At 33.4% G+C, this 26655-nt stretch overlaps 1 protein-coding gene across 5 annotated transcripts in view; it reads right to left on the reverse strand.

Moving 5' to 3' along the window:
- Positions 1 to 26655, reverse strand: part of LOC140441308 (uncharacterized) — a 113935-nt gene that overhangs the window by 675 nt on the left and 86605 nt on the right. For all 5 annotated transcript variants that reach the window (XM_072531949.1, XM_072531951.1, XM_072531950.1 and 2 more), the window contains 4 exons: positions 22713 to 22887; positions 14964 to 15121; positions 5405 to 5492; positions 2774 to 2935 (listed from right to left, as the gene is read on the reverse strand). In XM_072531949.1, the coding sequence (XP_072388050.1) occupies positions 2774 to 2935; positions 5405 to 5492; positions 14964 to 15121; positions 22713 to 22887 (583 nt within the window). The remainder of the gene's footprint in view (positions 1 to 2773; positions 2936 to 5404; positions 5493 to 14963; positions 15122 to 22712; positions 22888 to 26655) is intronic.

Raw genomic sequence — 26655 nt, forward strand, 5'->3', positions numbered from 1 at the left:
ATTAGCAGTGTGATAGAAAGAAAGATGACTGTACGGAGGATATTAACTTTTTCAGATATATTTTCCTAAAATTATGCAGCAATTCTAATACTTTTCTCCGAAATATATTTATAATCTTATATTTATAAAATATTTGTGTTAAGGCTGTTTTATCGGTGCACCTCGAAATTTGGACACGTTATTCGAAATTATGTTTCCTTTAAATTGATGGTCTTACTTTTTTTTTTTATTTTTTTTAAACTTCTGTTGAAAAATTGGATTATACTGTTTAACGTTCTATTATAACCAAACTTTTTACGCCCATCACTTGAAAGAGTTTTTTTTTCTGTTATCGTTGAATTTTTTTTCACCTTTCAGTGTCCAGTAATAATCGAGAAAAGCATGTTCCAACTTTGAAGAAAATTGCTAAAAAATACTGAAATCTAAAGGTGGGTACACATATGCGAGCCGAACGGTATACGTACAGTACGCGTACAGATCCTTGAAAAATATTCTACATCGTACTGATCGCATACTTATCTCGATCCATGGAAAGCGACAAACCAACAACGGACACACATGTGCGAAATGATTCATTTTATTTATAATTTGGGTACTGATTTATGTTCCTGTTTTTGCTTGTTTAACAAAAATAAAATTATGTACAGTAATCATCGACGTATAAATAAAGATTTTATCTTTATTTATACGTCCATGACAATAATCAGTTTACTGTTTTCTCACGTCTCTCTAGGAAGGAACACGTCATTCACACAATGTCGATTTGATGACACAATAAAAATGTTCGCTGCGTCTAGTAAGCGCCGTCCAAACTGAAAGCCGAGCTTCCTTTGAAGTCGTGAAATAAACCGCAACAATTTGGTTCGCGACGAGTCACGATGAAACAGTACGCAAGCGGTTTTTTCTGCCGTACACATTAACGAATATAGCGTTCACAAACGGTTCGCGAACAGTTCTGCTCGCAAATGTGTACCCGCCTTAATACTGAAACGTGTTACTCATCATTGGCGGTTAGTTTCATCGTTATCACCTTCGTGACGTCAAATCTCATGAACGTACGGTCAGTTAGTTCGCTTGAATTAGAATCCATTTTCAGTTATTCATTCTTGTATTTTCTTCATCAACTTGCTTAGTGTTTACACTTTACAGTATTCTTAGTTATTTTGAGAACATTGAAATTCTTTAGTTTACGGGTATGTTTAAGTAATATATTATTAGTTTAGTGGTTTAATAACATTAGATATGCAGATGACACTATAGTTTTTGCCGATAATCTGAATGACTTACTACAGATATTAACAAATCGCATAACAGAAGTCAGCAACAGATACGGACTAGCTCTTAACGTAAAGAAAACCAAATTTATGACAATTAGTAAAAAACCAATACTAAACGCTCAACTTACAATCAACCAACAGAATATCGAAAGAGTCGAGCAATATACATATCTAGGCACCAATTTAAATAGCCAATGGGACCACTCAACAGAAATTAAACAGCGAAAAATAAAAGCAAAAGCAGCATTCGTTAGAATGAGAACTATTTTCAACAGTCGAGACATATCATTAAAAACAAAATGGCGTCTATTGAACTGCTACATATTCACAGTTCTGCTCTACGGAATGGAAGCATGGACACTGACTGTTGGATCTATGAATCGGCTCGAAGCTTTCGAAATGTGGTGTTATAGGCGCATCTTACGTATATCCTGGGTTGACAGAGTTACTAATGTGGAGGTCCTGCGTAGAATGGGGAAAGAATGTGAAATTCTCATGACCGTCAAAACTAAAAAGTTGGAATATCTAGGACATGTAATGAGAAATCAAGAACGTTACGGCCTTCTCCAGCTGATTCTCCATTCTCAAGCGATGCCCGAAGGAGGAGGCGAATCGAAGGGGATTATATCCTTGGCGGAGTATGGGCGCACTGCCCCGTTGATTGTGGTATGGCAGTTTTAACCAAGGCGTACAAAAGGCAGCTCACCCGAGCAGATAGGAAGAGTCTGTTGATGATAGCCTGTGCGTACAGAACAGTGTCTGCCAAAGCGCTGGGAGTTATTACCGGGTGTATTCCGAAGCACATGCTAGTGAAGGAAAGAGGAAGAGTATACGAGAAGAAATCAAGATATAAAAAGAAAACGTTTAAAAAAGAAGAAAGGGAGAGGTTCATTATAGTGTGGCAAGAAGAATGGGACGAGATGAGGAGGTTGGCGCAGTGGACAAAGTCGCTGATTCCTAATCTAAAAATATGGATCGGCGTTTGACTACTTTCTGACGCAGATGCTCACAAGCCACGGTTATTTCAGGGCATACCTTTACAGATTCGGAAAGGCAGAAAGGGAAAAATGTTTGTACTGCAAAATATCGCATACTGTCTCACAAACTTGTGATAGATGGATAGCCGAGGGGAGCCTGCTTCAGGAAGAGCTAGAAAGTAGGGTGCAACCAGTCACGGAACTGGTGAAGAACATGCTTAGTATGTGAGCGCCTCCCCCCAAAAAGATGCATAAAAGACTACTGACCCAAACCAAGTGTAATCGAAGTAATGTAATTCTCTATATCTAGGTAAATTTGGCCAAAATAAAGACTTTTTCCTTCTTGGCATTTAAAAATCTAATTCGAAATATAAATATGCGCGAATCAGACTTTAAAATAATTGAATTCAAAAAAATTTAGTTCAGAACTGATGTGATATATATATATATATATATATATATATATATATATATATATATATATATATATATATATATATATCGAATTATTGTACTTACCTACTAATTCACAGAAAATTCCCAGCATATTAATTTTTTTCAAATAAGCAGGGAAACTACTTATCTTTTCCCTAGTTGTCGTAATTAGAGCTCCACAATCTACCGACGAAATCTCATAACTATTATCAATATTAGACAAAACAACCCCTCGGTACCATGTTTCTGAAAACAAAAATAAAAATAAATTAATTCGTTAAAAGTTTTCTCTTAAAACTTTAGTAAACTGGACGAATATTTCACTTTGTCACAAGAGTAAATAAATTACACTATACAGTAGAGATAAATATATAAAGAAAACGCTTCATATTTGCTAAAGCTTCCTTTGACGATGTAGCTACCAATCCAAATATATTTTAGATTTGCAGCATTACAAAGCAATTGTATAGATAAAGTACTTAGTATTGTCATATGAAAAGTATCTCTCTAATGTGGTTCACTATTTCTTTTAGACAAATCGACCTTGTTATTGCTTCGTAGGAGGTGTAGCTGAATGCTCCTTCTGTATCGAGAAATGCACCCAACATTACCCCTTCATTTTCCAAGGCATACTCCACCGTCTGTACGAGATGGTGCAGTACCGTTTCTGTAGAGTGTTGCTCGGTACGCATACTGTCCCTGATGCTTCGGATGTTCAACCAATACACTATCCCTAATATGCCTATTGAGCAGTTTTTCTAGAGTATTCAGTACGAATGACATCAGACTTATCGGCCTCAGAGATTTAACTTTTTTCTGTCCTGTTCTGCCAGGTTTGGGTATAAAAACTACCCTTGTTAGCCTGCAGTACATAATTTTTTATACAGAAGGTCACTTTCCTTCTGTAGAAGTATTGGATAAAACCCGTCCATGTTTATATGGCTCAAATGAGTTTATTTCTCATTTGATTTTGCCCTGGTTTAGCACTTCTTTGTATCCAGTTCAGTCTGCTGCCATAATATGTCTAGTGGTATGAGTTTTGTTTTAGACTCAGGAAAATGCACTCTGAAAAGTTTTCAGGGTCTCTTCACCATTCTGAGTGTATTCTCCTGTTTTTCTTTTGGCGCGAGCGAATATGATTCTATTTTTGCCCTTCTCAGATCCTTATTATTTCAGAGCTTTGCGATAATCGCCCCACTCACCTAATCTTTTGGCGAAATTATCGTCTGTAATTTGATTTGTAAGGTTGTCATTCAACCAGGGTACTTTTCTGTTGGAATTCCTCATTACCTCCGGAGAAATGTCTTCGAACATTGGCATAACGTCTTGAAGTTGTTCGGCGGCCATGTCCAGGTCCAATGCCTAAACAATATTCCAGGTCTTACTAGACGGTTTAAATCTTGTCACCTTAAACTCTTACTGATTATTAAGGTCTGCATTTATTCTTGGACACAAATTTATCAGTAGGACAAGACACAGGAATCGGTAAGATATGCTAGCAACTATTTAGAATCTCAATCTATGAACAAATATTGTCAGGCTCAAAATAGCCCAAGACAACGTCGGCGAACAGACGAATCCTTTGCCGTCACAAACTCCATATCTACATCATATTCAACAATGATCTTTGACAAATTTAATAATTCATCAGACGAAGAGGATATCCATGGGGCTAATATTGAAATAAAATTATACCTACAACGGAAGATTTAACCAAATGTGGATGTTTTAGAGTCTTGGAAAATTGCAGTAATTTTAAATGTACTCGCTGGCTCTGCTACTTTAGAAAGGAAGTTTTCTTGTACGTGCAGAATTGTGGAAGAGGAAAGTACCATCCGATAATTTGGACAAATTATTTTTGAATACCAATTACGATTTGGGTTTTTGGGAAAAAACGAAAAGTTTTTTAAGTTTTTTATCGATATTATTTTTGAAATTGTATGTATAATTATATTTTACTCTCGCTATAATGTGTTTTAAACTCCATTCGCTTAGCTCGGACAAATTTTGACAGATTCATTGTCGGAAACCTACAACACAACAATTCCTACTTCTCAGTATTAATAGCTCAAGTATCCTGCTATTACAGACTTCTTTCTTTAAAAAAAGAAGAATTATTCTAAATAGTCGAAGTGTATACTAAACCCATCAAATTTTGGGTAGTATATATTTAAAAAATATATATTTAGTTGTTATAATTTAACATAACTATTTATTATATGGTGCAGATAAATAAATATTGATTGTCGGTAATTCGCAAAGTTCTATTTTATTTACTATTTAGTTTGTTTACTATTAATATTGGCTGAGTACGGGTGCTTGGTTGTATAGTAATTTCCAGCCACTTTTAGTCTGTCAAAAAGTAACTAACTTCGCAAAAAAATAATTACTAAATTCACTAGACAGTTCGGACTGGGATTAGCGAACCGAGTTTATGTATATAATACGTTATAATATAACATAAAAGTTAATACTAAAACTAAAATTAGTAGAAGGAGGTATATAAGGTATTTACTTGTTTTGCACAAAATGCTGAAGTTGAGAAAAGATACAATTATATCATAAAACTATATTCTTATAGTGATACCAATAAAGCTGAAAAAGTAAAATATATTTTCCCAATAAAACTAAACGGTTTAAAACTTCAACCGGTCATATCTTAAAAGTAAGCACTCTTCTTTTATGAAACTGTTTAATTAATTTAGAAGTACTCACCCTCTTCTGTTTCATCTAATTTGTGTAAGACAAGGCACATTTCCCCTGCCTCTGGATCATATGGTTTAGTACCATTAAATTGAAGCAACTAAAAATTAAAAATACATATTACTCACCGATTTCAAATATGTAAGTGATATTATTAATTGTCTGATACACGTCGCTCGCTGAATTTAATAATAGTACAACTAAGAATTTTTTTGTTTTTTTCTTGCACTGGTTTGCAAATTGACTGTAGTTTTAATACACTTACAGCGTGTTGTGCTAATTTTTATCCCATGCCGCCTAAAACATTTACTGCGTGATAAAATATACGCTCACAACATATATCCTAATCCTTTATAACCACGTGATAGGAGGTAAAACCCTAGATTCGTTACATTCCGTCTCTACTGAAGATTTTTTCAAGAAATAAAAATTGTTTTACTGGCAGTTGCTGAGTTTCTTATTGTCACCTTGGATTGGAAATAAAGTCCAATATATAAAGGCAGCATTAAAGAATTAAAAAATAGAATATCAGAACAGTCAATGAGAAAACTAATATTAGTGACACTTAACTGCATGTTTGTAGGATTTGAATACTCGACAGAATGTTTTTAAAGTGCATTCCTTTTGTTGTGGTCCCATTTTATGAAAGAAAGAATAGAAACAAAGAATACTTCGTAACAGAATTAGGCTCAAATCGAAAGTCCATTTTATTTAAAGTGAAAACCACATAAAACAGATAATATTCTAACCATAAAATTCAATTAATGAGCCCGTTGAACATGAAAATTGTTTGTGATCGTTAATAATAATTGATTCCAAGCAACTTAATTTCAGATGAGTAAGCAAAGATGACTAATTCGTGTATAGCAAATTTGCGAAGCATTGTGTAGAAATTTTAAATTTAACAATTTATTTGCACCGATAGGTAACGAGTCAGTTATGTAAATAATATAAAGTCCGGTCCTAGTAAGCTGTTCCAAAACTATTGCTCCCCGTCGCAAAGACAATTGAGGGATTAGGAACATCAATAGGTGTTGTTCATTATTATAATACTGCGGTCGACTGGGTCATCCCACCAGCCTCAGGCCAAATTTCTTATATCTTGAACCAAACTATACAAATTCAACTAAGTAATTACTTGACATTTATCCTACTATACACAAAACGTTCATTCATTTGAAAATATTTTATTACTTATGTCAGGCGACAATTCTGAATTGTTCACCTGTCCAAAAATATTTATTCCAAACTGATAAAGAAATTTGGAATTGTTTGAAAAAACAGGTAAATAATGATCAAAAAAGGATTATGATAATTAGACTATTTATTTATAAGAACAGTATTTATAAGAAATCTAAAATACGTTAGTCAGTTGAAAAGCAGCGTCACTACAATAACAATTTTTTTCATATCGAATGTCAACAGAAGTTTTTTCCTTGGAAAATTTCAGATTTTCATCTCATTTCTAATTATGGCTCAAGTAAATTTCAATAATCTTTTTCACTTACGGAAATAATTAATCGACAAAATTTAATCGATCATTACATAATATTGTTTTGTCTATAAAAATTAAATTTGTTAAAAAGTGAATAAAACTGGAATTGTTTTTATGTTTATGTATTATGTAAAAACCAGTATAATCCCGCAGTAAACTTTACTGACCACAGTTTGACTTTCAACAACGATTATATAACGTCAGGGTGCCAAGGATAAAAATGGTATACTTGTATATTTAAGACATTCTGACGTTATACAATCATGAGCGTATACTAGTTCGCTGCCGCGGTCAGATTTTAATACCCCACAGAAAAGGGGCATAGGTAAATTCGCTCCGGCCATATATTTCTTAGAAAAGATATTTGAATAATGTCTTCGCAAACTTTGTATTTACCTATTAATACAACACTACCATCATTGTTTAAAAGAGTCTTTTTTAAACAATGCTACTATATAACACTACTTAAAAAACTTAAACACTACTAAAAACTATTAAAATTATAACGATAATATCACTAAAGTATTATGATGTTAGAGCTCATATTACCTTGTTCAATATTTGATTGGGTTTTTCCGTATCAGAAGTTGCAATTGATATATTTCTTTGAAAAGATTGGTAGGTAATTAATAGTCTACCTGAAATTTTATGATAAGAAATAGGGGTGGTGCGAATCTTAACATTATTACTTTAGTTCCAGTTTGAATGTCGTTATACCTAGTTCATGATCTGAACTAAGTGAAGTGTTAAGTGAAAAGGGCAAGTCAATGTTAGTTATTGACAATTACAAGTATATATATAATGGCTATACACCCCAGGGTGGGGTTAAACCGCGAACGCTTTCTAGATCCTATTTCAGTGTGGATCAGTCTCTTTTATTTATCTTATCTTCTTGACAATATCTCTCCATTTTTTCCTGTCTCTAGTTCTTCCTCTCCATTCTCTGACTCCTGCCCTTTGGAGGTCTTTTTCAACTTCTTGCAGCCCCTTTGATCTCGGTCTTCCCTTTCTCTTTCTTCCTCCTGGATTCCATTCTATCATTGCGTATGTCACTGCCTCATTGCCTGCTCGCCAAATGTGACCTAACCATTTAACTCTGCATTGCTTTATTTTAGTTACGATGTCTTCCTTAAGTTCTTCCTTAATCTCTGCATTTGTTCTGCTTCTATATTCATTGTGCTCTGTTCTGATTGGTCCTAGTATGGTTCTCATAATCTTTCTCTCTGCTATTCTTAAGTCTTCTTCATCTTTTTTAACCATCGTCATTGTTTCTCCTGCATATAATAATATTGGCCTAATTATGGTGTTATAAATGCTCATCTTAGTTTTCTTAGTCAGTGTTTTGCTTTTAAGTAATCTTTTGTTTGCAAAATAAGCTTTATTCGCTGCTACTATTTTTTCTTTTATTTCGGATTTCCTTTCTCCGGATTTGCTTATTATAACTCCTAGGTATTTGAAGTATTCTACTTCTTCAAACGCAGAACTTCATATTTTGATTTTTTCTTTCATTGGTTTTTTCCCTAATCTTAATATTTTTGTCTTATCTTGATTTAATCTTAGCCCCATTACCTCCCCTTTCTCTTTTATTTCTTCTAGCATTTCTTTCATTATTTTTCTGTTCTTTGCAATAATAGCAATATCGTCTGCATATGCAATTATTTGACCACCTTTTGTTCTGAGATTTCCTTTATTTATATTTCGTAGTACATATTCTATTGCTAGATTAAATAGCGTTGTTGATAAGGCATCTCCTTGTTTCATCCCTTTATTTATACTGAATTCCTCTGTCTCTCCTCTTTGTGTCTTTATGCTTATTTTTGTAGTTCTCATTGTCATTTCTATTAATTTTCTGAGTTTATGTGGAATTTTTAATTTTTTAAGTGCTATCATTAATCCGTTCCTTTTAATTGAATCAAATGCCTGTTTGAAGTCTATGAATAACATTTACAATTCTAATTTATACTTTATTTATACTTTATAAATACGTTTGCTTTTTCCATTATTTGTTTTATTGTGTGTATTGCATCTATTGTAGATCTTCCTTCTGTGAATCCACATTGGTACTGTCCTACTGTCTTCTTTGTGATCTTTGATAACTTCTTTTTTATTATTGATGTCAATATTTTATATGTTGTATTTAGTAACGTTATTCCTCTATAATTTTCACAGATTTGTTGGTCTCCCTTTTTATGTACTGTTATGATCTGGCCTACCTCCCAATCCCCTGGCATTTTCTCTTCTTTCCATATATTTTTCAATAGTGCCAGTATTTTTCTTCTTAGTTCCCTTCCTCCGTATTTTATTAGTTCCATATTAATTCCATCTTTACCAGGGGCTTTTCCATTTTTGCTTCTCTGTATTACTTCATCCAATTCCTCTAATGTTGGTTCTTTTGAAATTTCGATGTCTACTTCATCTGCTTCTTCTTCGTGCGCCGTTTCCTCCTCGTTGTGCATTTCTTCTTCTGTTGTTTCCTACGTTAAGAGCTCTCTGTAGTAATCTCTCCATACTTGCTTGTATTCTGGGTCCTCTATTATCACTGTTCCCTCTCTATTTTTTATTCTGTTTGTTTTGCCCTTGTATTTTTTGTTTTGTTCTTTAATCTTTTTGTAAAAACTTTTCGTATTTCTGTTTGTTCTTTCCTGTTCTATTTCCTGCATTTTTTTTGTCTACCCATCTTCTTTTATTTTGCCTGATCACTTTCTTAGCATTCCTTCCTTCCTTTATCTGTTCTTAGCCATTTATTTCTGGCTTGCACTTTTTTTCCTGTTATTTCTCTACATTCTTGGTTGTACCATCCGTTTTTTGTTTTAGCCTGACTTTTACCTACCTGCATATTGGCACCTTCTTCTATTGATTTTTTGATCGTCTCCTATTCTGTGTTTATATCTTCTGCTTTATATTTCTCTTTTATTTGAACTGTTACTGCCTCTTTATTATTATTACTCATTTTATTGACATTCCACTTTTTATGTTGGTTTTTTTGTTTTGTTTCAATTTTAACTTTTTGTCTTATAGAGGCTGTGACCATGTAGTGGTCTGAATCTGCACACGCACCTCTGAACGTTCTTACATCTTTTATTGACCGTTGTTTTCGTTTATTAATCATTATGTGATCAATTTGACTATATGTTTTCTGATCTGGTGACCTCCATGTTACCTTATGTATTTTAGGGTGTTCAAATTTTGTTGAGCTTATTAACAAATTTGTTCTTGTTGCTAGGTTACATAGTCTTTGCCCATTGTCATTCGTGTTTTCGTGTATTGTATGCTTTCCTGCAATTTGTTGTAAAAAGTCCTCTTTTCCAATCTGGACATTGATGTCTCCTAGTACAAATATGACATCTTCTTTGGGTATTCTAGCTCCTCTTCGACCCTATCATAAAAGATTCCCTTCTCGCCTGCATTGCTTGTTTCTATGGGGGCGTATAAATTCAAGACTGATATATTAAATGGTTTGTTGTTCACTCTAACATAGGCCATCCTTTCGCATATTGTTTTGAAATTTATAATTTTCTCTCTTAGGTGCCTTAGTATCATGAATCCCACGCCTTTTTACCCTTGCTTCTTTCCTCCTGAATATAACATTGGAAAGTCTTGTTTATCAATCTGTCCCTGCCCCTGTCCCTCCCAGCGTAATTCTTGCAGTGCTGCAATATCTATTTTATACTTTTTGAGTTCTTTTCCTATTTCTAGCATTTTTCCTGGAGCTAGCATAGTTCTTATGTTCTATGTGCTTATTTTCAACTCTTTATTTTTTTTGTTCTGTTGTCTTCGTCTTTTATTTTTGTTTTCTCGTCTCTCTTTCTTTATTTCACTTTTGTTGTACCCGAGTTTATCTGCAGTCATTTCCTGTTTCTTTGCCTCGTTTGTCAACGAATAATGCATCCTCTCATCCCTTGCTAGTTTTTTGAACCACCTCCATGAAGGTCCTCCAGCTAGTTGGTATTCTATTCCATCTCCTTTTCTATTATCAGTTTGTTGGCTTTAATTTGGACACGTTTACCTTTCTTTATTTCATCTTTTGCTATTCTTCGTATTTCCTTCTGTATTTGTAATTCCTCTGTCGTTAGATCATTGTTTATATATATTTTTTCTTTTTTCACTTCTTTAAGTTTACTTTTGTTTTCCATAATTTTTTTTTATTCTTTGTTTGGCAGTCTGACTAAACATGTTTTATCCCTAGTTTCACTGCTTCTTTTATATTTACGGTAATATTTAGCTTTTTTGTCATAAAATTTCCTATTACTTCTTTTATTATTCTTCTATCTTCAGTTTCTATTGTCATTCCCTGTATTATCACATTATTTTCTTTTCTTATTCTATCCAGCCTTTCAAGACGTCCTTTTGTATCATTTAGATCCTTTTTGATTTGTTCATTTTCTTTCCAGATTTCACTATTCTCTTGTTTTAGTTCTGCTAGTTCAGTTTTGAGTTCCCTCATTTCTTCTCTGTATTGTTTTTGTTCCATTTTTACTTCTTTTATATCAGTTTTTAATTCTTGTAACTCTATTGTTAAATTTTTTATCATATTTAGTATTTGATCTATTTTGTTTTCATCTCTGTGACTTTTAACTGGGCTTCTTTGTACTTTTTTACTGGGACCAAATAACAGTTCCTCTTCTTCTCTATTTCTTTTCCGATTGTCATCGGATGTATTATCATCTGAATCTATATTTCTTCTGCTACTACTCGCGATAGTAATTTATTTTCACGTTTTCTTCCTGGATAAATTAATTTTCAATTAAAATAATTGTCAGTTGCTTTGGAACGGTTTGATGTAGCAACGCCCACCTCTAGCTTTTAAAACTAATATATTAGCGTTAATTACCTGGGCCGGTTTTGTTTTTAGTTTTTTGTGTTGAGAGTTAATAAAATTTCCTTCGCCTTCCTAAATTTATAGAGGTTATGCACTTACCTCTCTTCCAATGTCTGCTATAATTATCATTAACACTTTTATTCTTCTATTACACTGCACGCAAAATCAGCAAAATTATCGACTCACAATAACCAAAAATTGAAATTATTATGAAGCAGAATTTACACACGTCTATTCCTTACACTAGAGATGAGACCTCCCCAATAAATATTTGTAACAGTGTAGTCGAATGTAGTCATAACCATACCCATGAAAGTTTATCAAAAACAGTGTTAAACCGGCAAAAATTAAGTAATAGTGTTAAGCAGAAGGCAATGGATGATTTGTGTGAAAAACCATTGAAGTTGATATACAGCGAAATTAAACAAACAGACACTAAAAGTCTTACTGTGGAAGATGTACATTTGATTAGAAAAATATTTATAATGGTAGAAAACAAGTTATTCCCAAAATTCCGAAGTGCGCGCAGGACTCGTTAAACTCCGTGGAAGTGACAAACAACCAAAAAGAACAATTTTTATTGAAAAATGATCCGGTAAAAAAAAATTGTTGCTTTTTCTTGTGTATCTAACTTAACATTTTTAAGTAAATTAGAAACAATTTATGTTGATGGAACTTTTAAATACTGCACTAAATTTTTTATTCAACTATTTACAGTTCTCGGACTCGAAAATGGACACTATGTGCCGTTGGCATTCTTTTTGCTTTCAAATAAGTTAATAAACCCATTAAATTGTATAAAGACGGAGTGTCAAAAATTGAACTTAAATTTTAGTCCCAAGGTTGTGTACGCCGATTTCGAAAAAGCGATCCATGCAGCTTTAAGTGAAGTGTTTCCATCTGCGAAAATAAAAGGTTTCATCTCGGACAATCATGGTGGAGAAAAATTCAAAAAGTTGGTCTGGCTACTGAGTACTCAAACGACAATGAAGTCGGACAATACCTTAGATATATGTTTGGTCTACCTTTCCTAGATCCATTAGAAGTAGGTGAGTGTTTTGCTTTAGACTTTAGTGAAATATTACCAGCACAACACCAAACCATACAACAATTTGCTGACTACTTGGTGGACAACTATATTTCTGAAGAGGCAGACTTCCCTCCTGAGATGTGGGTGGAAAACTGTTCATGTATTTCATTTAGATTTCTAGCGAAATAAATGCCCCGTTTTAATTTATATTTGTTTAATTTTGTAATGGTAGAGAATATCCCATATTATGTTAGTTTTTACACTTGTATTGCTTTCTTATTATATCTATATTTTAGAATAGACACAAAAATTATTTCAGTAATTTTTAAAAACAAAATTTCTAATATAATTACTAAATCAATCACTAACATTTTTCAAAATACATAACAGTAATGAGCGCGCTCAAAATACATAACAGACGAGAGGAAGATGCCATAGTCAGAAAAGTTTTTGACCGAAGGGGGCCGATCGGACAACGAAGAAGAGGAAGACCGAGACTTAGGTACCAAGACAACCTAGAAAATGATTTGAAGTCTATCGGAATTAGAGCATGGAGAAGAGTTGCCAGAGACAGGGGCGAATGGAGGATTGTTCTGAAGAAGGCTTTGGCTCATAAAGAGCTGTAACCCACTGATGATGATGATGAGCTCGCTAATAACCGGCAAAATAACGAAAAAGATGGAAAACATATTAAGTTGTAAGATAAATAGAAATGAAACTAGTGGAGATGGAAATTTAGTGATAGAACCTATAAATTTACATTTCATTTATTGTTTCCCACCTTTATTAGACGTAAGAGTTTACAAACTACCGCTGTGACAGTGACAGTTTTAGTTGACATCCTCCTCCGATACGTCTAAAGGTGGGAAACAGTGAATAGAATGTAAATTTATAGGTTTCTATCGCTAAATTTCTCATCTCTACCAGTTTCAACTCTTTTATCTTACAACTTCATATGTTTTCCATAGTTTGCATTATTTTGCCGGTCATTAGCGCGCTTATCACTGTATTTATATAAATATGTAAATACCAATATTTGATATAATTTCTAATATAAAATACAACAGTCGCAGTACCTATTTTCCTGGTATTTATTTTCCTAGAACTTAATAGATAAATACTTAATCCGCTTAACCACGGAAGCGAACTAGGTTATGGTTTTCGGAGCGAACTAGAATGTAATTAAGAGGGTTTTTGACCTTGGGAGCGAACTAGTGTGCTCCGACAATCATGATTGAACATTGAAAGCCAAAATATTAATTGGATTCGCTTTGCTAAACAAAACCACAAGATTCGTATTACCATGGTTATTGCATAACTCTTAGACAATTGGCATAACCACAAAACTAGTTTTCAATGTTTTGCAGATTTTTCTTAAATTCAGCAAACGCACATCTGTCCTCATTTAATACATCACTGCTGCCTTCTACTAACTGACACGTGAACTTATTTTCCCACCTATTAAGTGATAGCCGAACTAATTTCTCGCTATCAAAATACCAACTTATTACGGTAACGTCAACAAAATCCCTAGTTTGCAGCTTTTAATTATTTAAGTTCAAAAATTATTACTCAATATCAATTTTTAGACCGTTACCACGTAAGTTATGACATGGATTCATTTAAGTACAGTTATGAAAAAAATACTGCTTTCTTTGAAAATTTTAACTATATATCATTAAAACAGAAAGTTTACAGTTTACATACATAATCATAAGTTGAAGATTTGTTTTGAAATAGTGACGATAACTGTACCTAAAAAGTATATAAATTTTAACATTGTGACATACCACCTTAAACATATTCTGCAATAATCCACTAATTTGTTTGTTTAATAATAATTAAATTTTCTACTTTTGTTGGATCAAAAATATTTTTTTCTTAAGGATAAACGTAAAATCTAACTGGCCTATAAAAAAACCATTAAAACATGAGTCACGGATGTTGAAGACACCTTGGAGCAAGGAAAACTAACGAGGCAGTACTAAGGAGCGTCCACAGAGATTGAGAATTACTATAACAGTCTTTAGTGCCTTTTCCTGTTTAACACACGTGAAGAAGAAGAACAGAAACAAATCAAACAAACGACGTAACCAACAGATATTTGCAGTAAAGCCAGAAACCATTTCGTTATTTTAGTGAAATTTTATGCTCTTCTGTATAAAACAATTAAATTTTTTCAATTTAATTTAGATGTAATATGTAAAGAGAGCAGTATAAACCATACCAAATCAGTTAATTTTGAGAATGCTTGCAATGCATCTTCTTCTGATGATACTAATGTTAGTTCATCCTCTTTAAAACTGGTACAGACGTATTTTCCCGATGAACCGATTGCTGGTTTAAACGAATCTATTTCTCCAAACATTACTTTCACAATTGGTTCTAAAAAAAAAATTCAATATTAACTATGTAAAAAATTTAACAGCATATTAGAATGTGAGCAGATATTCACGAATTCAGAACCAAAATCAAGAATTTAACCCTTTAAAATTTTACATAAACAAAAAAGTAAAAAATTAGACTAACCATAAATTTTTGAAATTAACAGAGTAATTGAGTTGGATCGCCACGCCTAAACAAACAGATTTGTCGTATGGCACATGTCAACTTATTAAAAAAACTTACAACTATCAAGCTTACAAATTGCAATGTTTTCAGGAGTTGTTAGTAGATTTATCAAAGAAGAGTAGAGTTTTGTCAATGGTTTAATAATAATAATACTAGCTTAAACAATGATTTTTGTATGACAAAACTAAGTATTTTTTCAGATGAAGCTTAACTTTATCTTTCTGGATATTTTCTTCTTGTAGAAATTTTTTGTTCCATCCGGTATAAGGCAGATTATAATACTACGGATTACAAATCTTTGAAAGAGAAACACTTGAATTCCGAACGAAAATCCATACTATGAGTGTTTTGTTAATAAAGTCTTAATTGGGCCGAATTGTGCCGTTTTCTCTGTAGTAATTGCGTCTTAAAAGCGTAGATTGGAATAAACAAAGTCGAATCATTAATTTACATTGACAAAAGCCAATGCGACTGGAGATTTAAAGTTGTGTGAATTATCATCGCAGGGACGAATTTTTAAATTCATTCCCGCTTGACATCTTGAACATCTTTGGAGATTAAATGTATCTTGGGCAGTCGTGTTATTTGGTGATAGTATAAAGTCAATGAAATCTTCTTCTTCTTCGTCTAGCCATTCACGTCCACATCTGAACATAAGCCTCTTCAAGTCTTCCTTTCCATTGTTTTTTATTGTACGCTACTTGTAGCCAATTTTTCCCGGCAGTCCTTTTCAGATCATCTGTCCATCTCATAGGAGGTCTGCCTCTGGGTCTTTTGTGTTGGTATGGTCTCCAGGTTAAAATTTATTTGTGCCATTTGTTTAGATGGCTCCTAGCTACATGTCCAACGTATTCCCATTTCAACTTTAATGATTTTTGCACCACATCGGTGACTTTGGTTTTCTGTCTTATCCATGTGTTTGTTTTCTTGTCCTTAAGTGATATACCTAGCATTGCCCTTTGCATCGCGTGTTGAGTGACTGAGTGACTCTAAGTATATTCATATTCTTTTTTGTGATTGTCCATGTTTGTGCCGCATAAGTTAATATTGGAATAATGCATGCATCAAAAACTTTAGATCTAAGATGTAATTGAATTTGTTGATTTCTGAGTATATAGTTCAGTTTACCGAATGCTGCCCAAGCTAACTTTCTTCTTCTTTTTATTTCTTCAGTTTAAATTTCCCTATTTAGTATTATTTTTTGTCCTAAGTATATATATTCTTCAACTTTTTCTATAACTTTATCGTTTATTATTGTCACGGTGTCTTCGGAGTGCATGACTTTTGTTTTGTTTAAATTCATTTTCAGTCCTATTTTAGAAGATTCGGTATGTAGTTCTAAAAGCATGGTTTGCATTTCTTGTAGGTCAGTAGCTATCAGGATTATGTCATCTGCAAATCGTAGATTACTCAGGTAGCGGCCATTGATGTTTATTCCCTTATATTTCCAATTTAGGTTTTTAAAAACGTCCTCCAAAACTAAGGTGAACAGTTTGGGTGATAAAGTATCTCCCTGTTTGACTCTCCTGTTGAATGGTACAGGGTTCGTGTGTTCATTTTCATTTAGGTAGTATGTAGCTGTAGCTTGGTTCATAGTTTCTTTTATTAATATATATATTCTTCAACTTTTTCTATAACTTTATCGTTTATTATTGTCACGGTGTCTTCGGAGTGCATGACTTTTGTTTTGTTTAAATTCATTTTCAGTCCTATTTTAGAAGATTCGGTATGTAGTTCTAAAAGCATGGTTTGCATTTCTTGTAGGTCAGTAGCTATCAGGATTATGTCATCTGCAAATCGTAGATTACTCAGGTAGCGGCCATTGATGTTTATTCCCTTATATTTCCAATTTAGGTTTTTAAAAACGTCCTCCAAAACTAAGGTGAACAGTTTGGGTGATAAAGTATCTCCCTGTTTGACTCTCCTGTTGAATGGTACAGGGTTCGTGTGTTCATTTTCATTTAGGTAGTATGTAGCTGTAGCTTGGTTCATAGTTTCTTTTATTAAGTTAATATATCTGCTGTCTATTCTACAATTTTGCATTGCGTTTATTACGGCCGTGTGTTCTATGGTATCGAAAGCTTTTTCGTAGTCTACAAATGCTAGGAAAACTGGAAACTTGTATTCGTTACACTTTTCTATTAATATTTTTGTGGTTAACAGGTGATCGGAAGTTGAATAGCCTTTTCTAAAACCTGCCTGTTCATATGGTTGGTATTCGTCTAATTTCCTTGTTAGTCGAGTAGTTATGACTTTGGTGAGTATTTTAAACAGGTGTGACAGTAGGCTGATGGGTCTGTAGTTTTCCAACTTTCGACTATCACCTTTCTTGTGCAACAAGATTACTTTAGAGTTGTTCCAGCTCTTAGGGACTTTGCCCTGATGTAAACAACTGTCCACAAGCTTAGTTACAATTGCAATTAGTTCCTTACCTCCTTCTAATATCATATCTGTGGTAATACTATCTTCTCCTGCAGCTTTATTTCTCTTCATGTTTTCCAATGCTGTAGTTACCTCTGAAATTGTTACTTTTGGCATTATTTCTGATCCAACATTTTTTATTAATTTCCGTGCTGGTCTCATCTCATCATCTTGTTGATGTGTTCTGTAAAGTTCTGTGTAAAATTCTACTATTCGTGTCAGTATGTTTTCTCTAGTTGTGATTTCATTTTCGTTTTTTCCCATAATGATATCATCTGACGTCGTCCTAGTGTCGGTCCGAGGCATTTCATACTCCTTTTCTAACCTGCCTATTAAGTTCTGAAAAGTCAATGAAATAGTACGAGGTAAATCAAAATATGTAGTGATCCAGCAAGTAAAAACGAAACAAGAAGTAAACATTAATTCAGTGCAGAATGAGTCATCCTTAACTGCAGCGGTTATAGCTAAACGCTTCCACAAGTTACTTTAAGTTTTTACTTTTTTATGTATCCTGCAATAGCAAATTCAATAATTATGCTGTGTATTTCAATTAAGTGATATATGCAGAGGAAATACCTGTTATCATTTATATTTGTCTTCACCATTTCATCTACTTAGTGTCAGTGTAGTATTCAATGTTTTTGAATGGAGTATATGATCCCCTAAATTTTTTTGAATATTGAATAATCATTGTTTTTTATATATAACACTAAATTTTAACGTGGATTTTAAGAAGCGAAAAAACTACATTTTTTTTTAAGTCTTTTTTTTCAGATTATTATTAACACAAATATTTTTACTAAGTCATCGGGAGAAATTATTTTTAAAATTATATAAAGAAGTAAGAATGTATCAAACTGTAATGGATAGTTCTGTTTGTAAGATGTAACAGGTTTGCTGAACAAAAATATAAGGTGAGTGTGATTGTTTCTGGTTATTTGTTTATATTATGTGTCTTTTGGTGATTTTTTCTTGTTATTTGGCTACATGTGTAATTTGGTTTTAAGAATTTTCCGTGTCCCTCACAGAACAGACAAGGTGGCGCCACTTTTTCATTTTTATTTGGTTAAATTTTTGCCTATTTTCTTTCAGTTAGTAGGATTCACTTTCCTTATTATTTTTGACTTCACTATCTCCCTTCCTAATAATCGATCTGTACACCCACGTCTCAAAGCTAGCCGCTGTGTCCTTCAAAACACCTGAGTGCTAGTTTATTCCGTATCTAGACCTGGAATTCTTCGTCCAACTTAAATTCCAAGACTAAACTTCCCCTTGGGTTAATTTTTATATTATTCAACTTCTATGCCTCTTTTTTTTCTTACCCAGTTTCAATTTACGTTACATTAGCATTAAGGTACTATCTTCTATTCTTCTTATTCTTAACATGCCATACACCAAAGTGCGTAGGCGACTATCTCATTACTAAAATTCTGTTCTTGGCGGCGTGACACAGCTCGCCTGTATTGTGTATTCCTGTCCATTCTTTAATATTTCTTAACCATTAACTGTGGTATTTCATATTTTGCTCCTCTCAATATGTGCCCAAGGTAACCAATCTTGCATTTTTTAATTAATTTAAAGAGTTCTCTTTCCACGCCGGCTCTCTTAAGGACGTCATCGTTTCGAACTCTATCCACCCAAGGTATGCGCATCATTCTTCTTAATGACCAAATTTCAAATGCTTCAAGTTTGTTGATAGATGTTTTTTTCAAAGTCCGCGTTTCCATGCCATAAAGCAAGATGGACCATATGTAGCACTTGACCATTCTGTACCGTATTTCGAAATGTAGGTTTTGATTACATAGGAGCGGTCTGAATTTCACGAAAGCTTGTCTTGCCATTTGTATTCGGGTTTTTATCTCTTGTTGTGGATCCGATTAGTCATTGATTGTGGTGCCAAGGTATTTAAAAGTTTTCACGCGTTTTATGCGATCGTCACCTATGCATATTATCGGGTTTTCTGGAGGGTTTCTGCTAATGACCATATATTTCGTTTTCAAAATGTTGATTTTGAGGCCATATTTTTTACCTATGCTATTCACCCTATTAAGTAATAACTGCTGATCTTCCAATTTATCAGTTATAATCACTGTGTCGTCCGCATAGCGTAGGTTGCTAATTGGTATGCCGTTCACCTTAATGCCTAATTCCGTGTCTTCTAATGCTTCCGCAAATATATTTTCAACATATAAATTAAAAAGCATCGGAGAGAGTATGCAGCCTTGGCGGACACCTTTCCGGATTTCAAATTCATCCGTATATTGGTCTTGATCAATCCTCACCTTTGCCATTTGGTTCCAGTATAGATTCTGAATAATTCTGATCTCCTTCTGGTCAATGTTGGCCCTATGTAGTAGTTTCATCATGATATGTTTAACATTGTCAAATGCCTTCTCGTAGTCGATGAAGGTGAGGTAGACATCTTTTCGTTGATCTAAACAGTTTTGTATTAAAGTGTTCAAACATAAAATTGCCTCTCTTGTTCCTAGTCCTCCCTTAAAACCGAATTGTGTTGACACTTCTATTAAAGGTTGGAAATTATCTCAGGCGAGTATGTTTAAATCTTCAGGAAGATTTACGTCTTCCCAGTTGACTCTTGTCATCTATTCGATTATTAATTCCAAAAGCTTTGCTCTACCGTTTCTTATGACATGACCAATGTAAGCAGTTTTTCTCTTTTTCATGTTAGAAATCAACTCTCTTCCTGTATTAAGTCTTTGAAGAACCTCCTCTTTGCGAACATGATCCGTCCAGGGTATTTTCAAGAGCTTCTGTAAATCAAAATTTTAAGACTTCAAAGACACTTAGGTATTCAAGTTTTACAGTCATATAAGAAAACTAAATGAAAGTAACAATGAACGAAACGTAAACGTAATAGATTTTTCGTTGTGTTAAATGCTGATTGCTTGGATCTAAGTTAGATGTTAACCAGGGACTCGGGTATTCAAACTTGTTTCTACTTGTTATCTGGATATTCTAATGTCAGGTAATGGATTATTTCGCATACTACTTTTGGTGGTATTTCAAAGCCCAAGGAGCTTATGTGTTATCAAAAATACTCGCAGTGCCATACGATATATTTTAAAGAGCAATGGCATTCCCTTTTGTCAGTTTCGTCTTGTTCTAACCTCACGGATGCTCTCTGTTCCCAATACAGGTTTTTAACAATTGAAAATCGTTATTATCTAAATCTTATCAATTATCTTCCCATTGTCGAAAAACATATACACGTTTTTTGCTGACCTCTACATTTTTGTAATAGAACAGATAACCGTGCGTCATTTAAGTTCATTTCACATTTTCTATTAATTGGAAAATGAATTATTTTAAGCACGATTTTTAGAACATGACTCATTAAGCTTATTAAGTTTAAATTTTCGCATTTGTTTGCGTTTTTGTTTTTTGCAATGGGGATAAACTCCGACTTCATCCAATCTTGTGGAATCCTACATGACTTATAGATTTCATTGACCAGTCTGGTTGACAAAGGGATATTTTCTTTGTTCGCAAATTTAGATATCTCTATATGCACCTCAACCAATTGGCTTTTCCGGTTTTACTACATTTAGTTGCTAGTTAGTTAGTAGTTGTGCTTCTTGGAGATGTTCCTTGTTATTGAACAATCTGGACAAACGGATACGGTGTCGATCCATTCACTTTCTTCTCATAAATCAAATGGCGATATTTTTAAAACGGTTAGTATAAGACAGGCGAAGCGTAATTTTATACTTTGCGCATGCGTGAATCATAGCTGTTTAGAAAATCCACAAGCTTTACGGATCATACGAAGCATGGTCTATTCACTATTTAAAATTATGAATTTGTGGTACTAGAAGTGAGAGATTGACAAATGACAGATGTCTATATTGTTAAAAGCTGAGCCATTTGGAGCAACAATCGACCTGTTTCAGCATTTTTATAAAATCCAATCAATATTGCCAAAGGGTGGCCAACACAACTTTTGAGTGAGACTATATATATATATATATATATATATATATATATATATATATATATATATATATATATATATATATATAAAGAAAGTCAAAGACAGTAACGGGTTACTGGTAAACACAGACGGTTGAAGGTAACCGGGAACGACCCAAGGAAGCAATAAAAAACGGGAGTGTCTTTTATTAATGTAGACACTATCTCTTAGTGTATAATAAAATTGACATGGACATACACATATTTTTAAAAACAAACCAAACGCATCTCCCAACCAGAGGAAAAGTGGCAAACAAGGCTTTTATTCAATATTTAAAGTTATTTTATTATAACCATGTGGAAATTGTTAATTAAGTCATGTGTTGTTTCAACTGTCACCTATCGAAACAGCACCTGTCTTAATCACTTCTTCTTTTTGTTGGCATAGAACAATAACATTATTCAGTCAGCAATATTAGACTTTTTTAATTGTCACACAAAATTAAATTAAGAATAAATATAATATAATATAATAAATAGAGGAGTGACATAACTTTAAATATTGAATAAAGGCCTTGTTTGCACTTTTCCCCTGGTTGGGAGATGCGTTTGGTTTGTTTTTAAAAATATGTGTATGTCCATGTCAATTTTATTATACACTAAGAGATAGTGTCGACATAAAATAACATTTTTAATTATGATATTGTAAATAATGTTTTTCCATTACAGCAAGTTCTAATGAAGCCCAAAATTATGTGGCGAAAGCTTGACTTTTAATAAAAGACACTCACTTAAAAGCACCCGTTTTTTATTGCTTCCTTAGTATTGGGTCGTTCCCGGTTACTATATATATATATATATATATATATATATATATATATATATATATATATATATATATATATATATATATATATATATATATATATATATATATATATATATATATATATATATATATATTATAAAGATTGTGACTATTTTAAGTATCCTAATTTTGGATTTCTGCTGTATATATAAAGATTGTAACTATTTTATGTATACTTATTATTACCTGTATCGGATTTCTGCTCTGCTGGTTCTTTATCTTTTACCACAGTAGATTTTTCCTCTTTTTCAGAGGACTTAATTTGTTTAATTTCAACTTTTGGTTTCTCCAGCTCCAAAAGTTTCGTTGATAAACACGAACCATCTTCCATTTTCAGATCAAAATCGTCGTTAGAAATTGCCTGCAATTAAAAATATAATATTGTAAATTATTTTGAACTTACAACTGGTCTTAGAAAATGAATTCAACGTGAAAAATAGTTTTTCTATAGAAAACGTCAGGGACATATTAAATAATACAGTAGACTCCCTCTATAACGAGAACTGAAATGACATACTAATTACCTCGTTATAAGCCAATCTCGTTATATCAGACAACAATAATACTGTGCATACATATAAATATGTAGTTTTCTAAAACATTAACTTCCTATAGTGAAGCCATTCGGAGCAATATAAGATGCTAAATATTGTTAGAATGGCGTTTTTGAAAAAAAAGTTGTTTACTTTTATTGTCAATAAAATACGTTAAAACAAAAAATCTGTACTTGCATTGTTTTCCAACTACATAATGTATAAAGCGTATTTTCAAGGAAAAAATAAACTATTGTTTCTGCAATTGGAAGAAGTCTGTCATTTTTGACTGCTTTAAATTGTCCAATATCATTCTATCTATCATATTTTCTAAAGATGTGAAACAGTTTTATGCTTTTTCATTTACGTTTTGTCTTTGGATAAAGTTTCTTACATCGTTTAAAGCACTTTCCATATCTTGTCTATTAGGACTTTCTTGCGTAGATTCACCGCGATTGTCTTCTCCATCTTCCGCAGATTTATTACTTCCGCGATAATTTCACTATCCGTCGGAAGATCACAAACAATGACATCATCATCAATGGCAATCAATTCAGCAAACTCGTCATCAGTGTTCAGTTGAGTTAGTTCTTGACCTTGATGTTGTAACTTCAACCCCTCTGCTACAGGATATTCATCTTCTTCGTTTTCTACCTCAGTCTCTCCACCCTCCACCTCTGTCCAATGAAATTTATGACATCTAATAAAGTAACAAGGATTCACTACGGTTTTCCACATTATTCAGGATCCGCTTAACTAAAAGTTTAAGGGACCTTATGATGCCCTGATAAATCGGTTGCAGAACAGATGTGCAATTTGGGGGTAAAAAAGAAATTGAATGTTTTTCTCCATTAGTTCCATTAGCTCCAAAAGTTCTCCACTAAAAATCTCTGCTGTCGTCCACGATTTTTTATTAAATTTATATGTGACAGGAAGCTGATTCACACCTCTGAAACATTGGAGTTTTTGAGATTTCCCAATGAGGACTAACTTCCTTTTTTCGGAACCGGACATGTTGGCACACGCGAGTACAGTTACCCTTTCTTTTGGTAAATTGCCACCTATACAACGTTCATTTTTGAATTTGAGGGTCTTACCTGGAGTAAGTTTAAAAAAGTCCTAGCTCGTCGGCATTGAAAACATTATCATCACTGTAATTTTGTCTTATTTTAGGCCATGACTTTAACCAGTTGTCGGTGACTTCTTTGAAAGCACTCTTCGCTTCCTTGCAAATTTTTTCACACGTAATTTCGTGCCTGGCCTTAAAACGGCTCATCCACCCACTCGATGATTTAAAATTCTCATCACCACCTAGCGCCAGCGAAAACTGTGTTGCTTTTTCTTGAAGCAGTGGTCCACTCATTAGAACATTCGCAGCCCTGTTTACGGTAAACCATTTGACAATTGCAGTATCGAGTTCTTTATTAGTTGCGGCACGTAGTTTTTTCGATTTACCGAAAAAAGACGAACCTGATTCGAAAATCTTGTGTTTATTTTTGAGCATGGTAGATAGAGTGGAACTTGAAATTCTTCTTTCACGACAAACTTCTGCTTTCTTCTTACCGTTCTTAACATCTTTAAGGATGTTAATTTTTTTCTTCATGCTTTTCTTTTAGGAGTCATAGTGTGTAATATATGTGGCTATGTAATCTTTCTCTTTTTATAAAATAATTTTAGATTGGTTTATTTAAGAATGAATTAGTTACCGAATTTTAATTATCCTTGGAGTATCAACAACGTTACAGCTTAGGATATATAAAAGCCCAGGAAGAATAAAGTGGCTATTTTAACAAAATCTAAATCACGTATTTAATAACAAAACTGTTGCTTACATAATAATGAAATGTATTGGAAAACTTTGGAGTTTGTGGTTTAGAGTTCATTAGTAAACAGAAGGACAAAATTAAGTGTAAAGGCAGTTTACACTTATCCAGTAACTGGTGCCAATCGTACTGACATGACAGCGCTGGCATAGTAATGGCATCATGTCTATTTTTCATGCCAGTGGCCCTCGTCCGCGTTCTCTCTCACCCAGTGCCAGTGGTTGTAGACACGTGTAAACACATCATTCTAGTCGCTGGCGTTCATTTTTGCAGGTAACACGACACTGACAGTAACAACAAATGACTGACTTCACCAAGTAGGAACTGGCGTGAGAGTGAGACTGGCGCTAGCTACTTAATCTGTGTACACGTGACTGTCTAGCTCTGTCCTAGTCAAGTACTGGCATGCTAGTGAAGAAGGTGCCAGTAACTGGATACGTGTTACCTGGCTTTAGGTATAGGAAGGTATAAATTTGGTTGGCTTCAAATCAATATCTATAAAAAGATGTAACTTTCAATCAACGAAACACCAATTTGTAAGTAACAATCAATTTACAAAATATCTATATCAAAAAATAAAAAAAACAAGAAACATTTAAGCACCTTCAGATTGGTCATAGCTAATTAGTAATAAATTTGTTCTTCTATTGTCCTACTCATTGCGGACATTCGTTATTAAGATTACTATAGTAGTAGTATTTTATTAGCGACTAGTCTAAAAAGCTCTACAGATATCAGACCTAACGACTTGCGCAGGTTTTGCACCCACGAGTATCATAGGCAACATGTGTCAAAGGCTCGGTAAAACAGAACGCGATCTGTCACGGAGGGCAGCATATCTGACCGAGGCCGGCGGGCGATCTACTTGTATTACACAGTATAGCATCATACCAGTCACACAAAGAACGATCTGCCGCAGTGAGCCAGCTTTACCACTTTGCCGGGCGATACAGTTGTAAAAAATTACAAATTTATGGCGCGATCAGTTTAGTAAAAATGAATTACCCATTGAAAAAAAGTGAAAATATATATATTTGACATTTCCCACAAATATTATAAAAATGTGGTAATAAAGGTCGAAGCAAGGAATAAAGTAGCTACAGAACTGAATATTACAAGTATCGCTTTAATTTTACACAAATAATTTATTTGTAAAAGTATAAAACAATTATTTTAATATTATAACCCAAATCACTTAAATAAAATGTGACTCCTTACTTAGTTACAGGGTATTTTATTTAAAAATTATTTGTACCCGGTACTTTAAAACTATTTGACATATCCTTGTCATACTTGGACGTAAGTGTAGGTACTGCGTACCTTACCAAATTATGTTAAATAAACGTTTCTGGTTAATAGTACAGGCGAACGATAGGAAAAAGTGAATGGCTGACTCCTTCAAAATTCTACGCCACTGGTGGAATCGTTATTTTAGCACAATTTTTCGATTCTCTAATACTTTCTATGTACATAATATACTCCTATATCCTTAAAAATGAAGTAGCGCACTTTATTTTAATTAATTTATTAATTATATCGGTGTTTTTGGATCATAGCATTGCATTTATTACGCAAATAAAATTTTAATCGCTATTAAAAAACGTTGTGGAAGACATGAAAAAAAAATCAAAATCGTAATTTTATTAAAAAAATATTTTTACTGACGAGGCTACATTTACACGTAGAGGCGTATTTAACTAAAGAAACAGCCACAGTTGGGATATTGAAAATCCCCATCTATTTCGAGAGTCACATGTTCAATGTGAATTTAAG

This window comes from Diabrotica undecimpunctata, chromosome 5 (assembly GCF_040954645.1).
Source record: "Diabrotica undecimpunctata isolate CICGRU chromosome 5, icDiaUnde3, whole genome shotgun sequence".
NCBI lineage: Eukaryota > Metazoa > Arthropoda > Insecta > Coleoptera > Chrysomelidae > Diabrotica > Diabrotica undecimpunctata.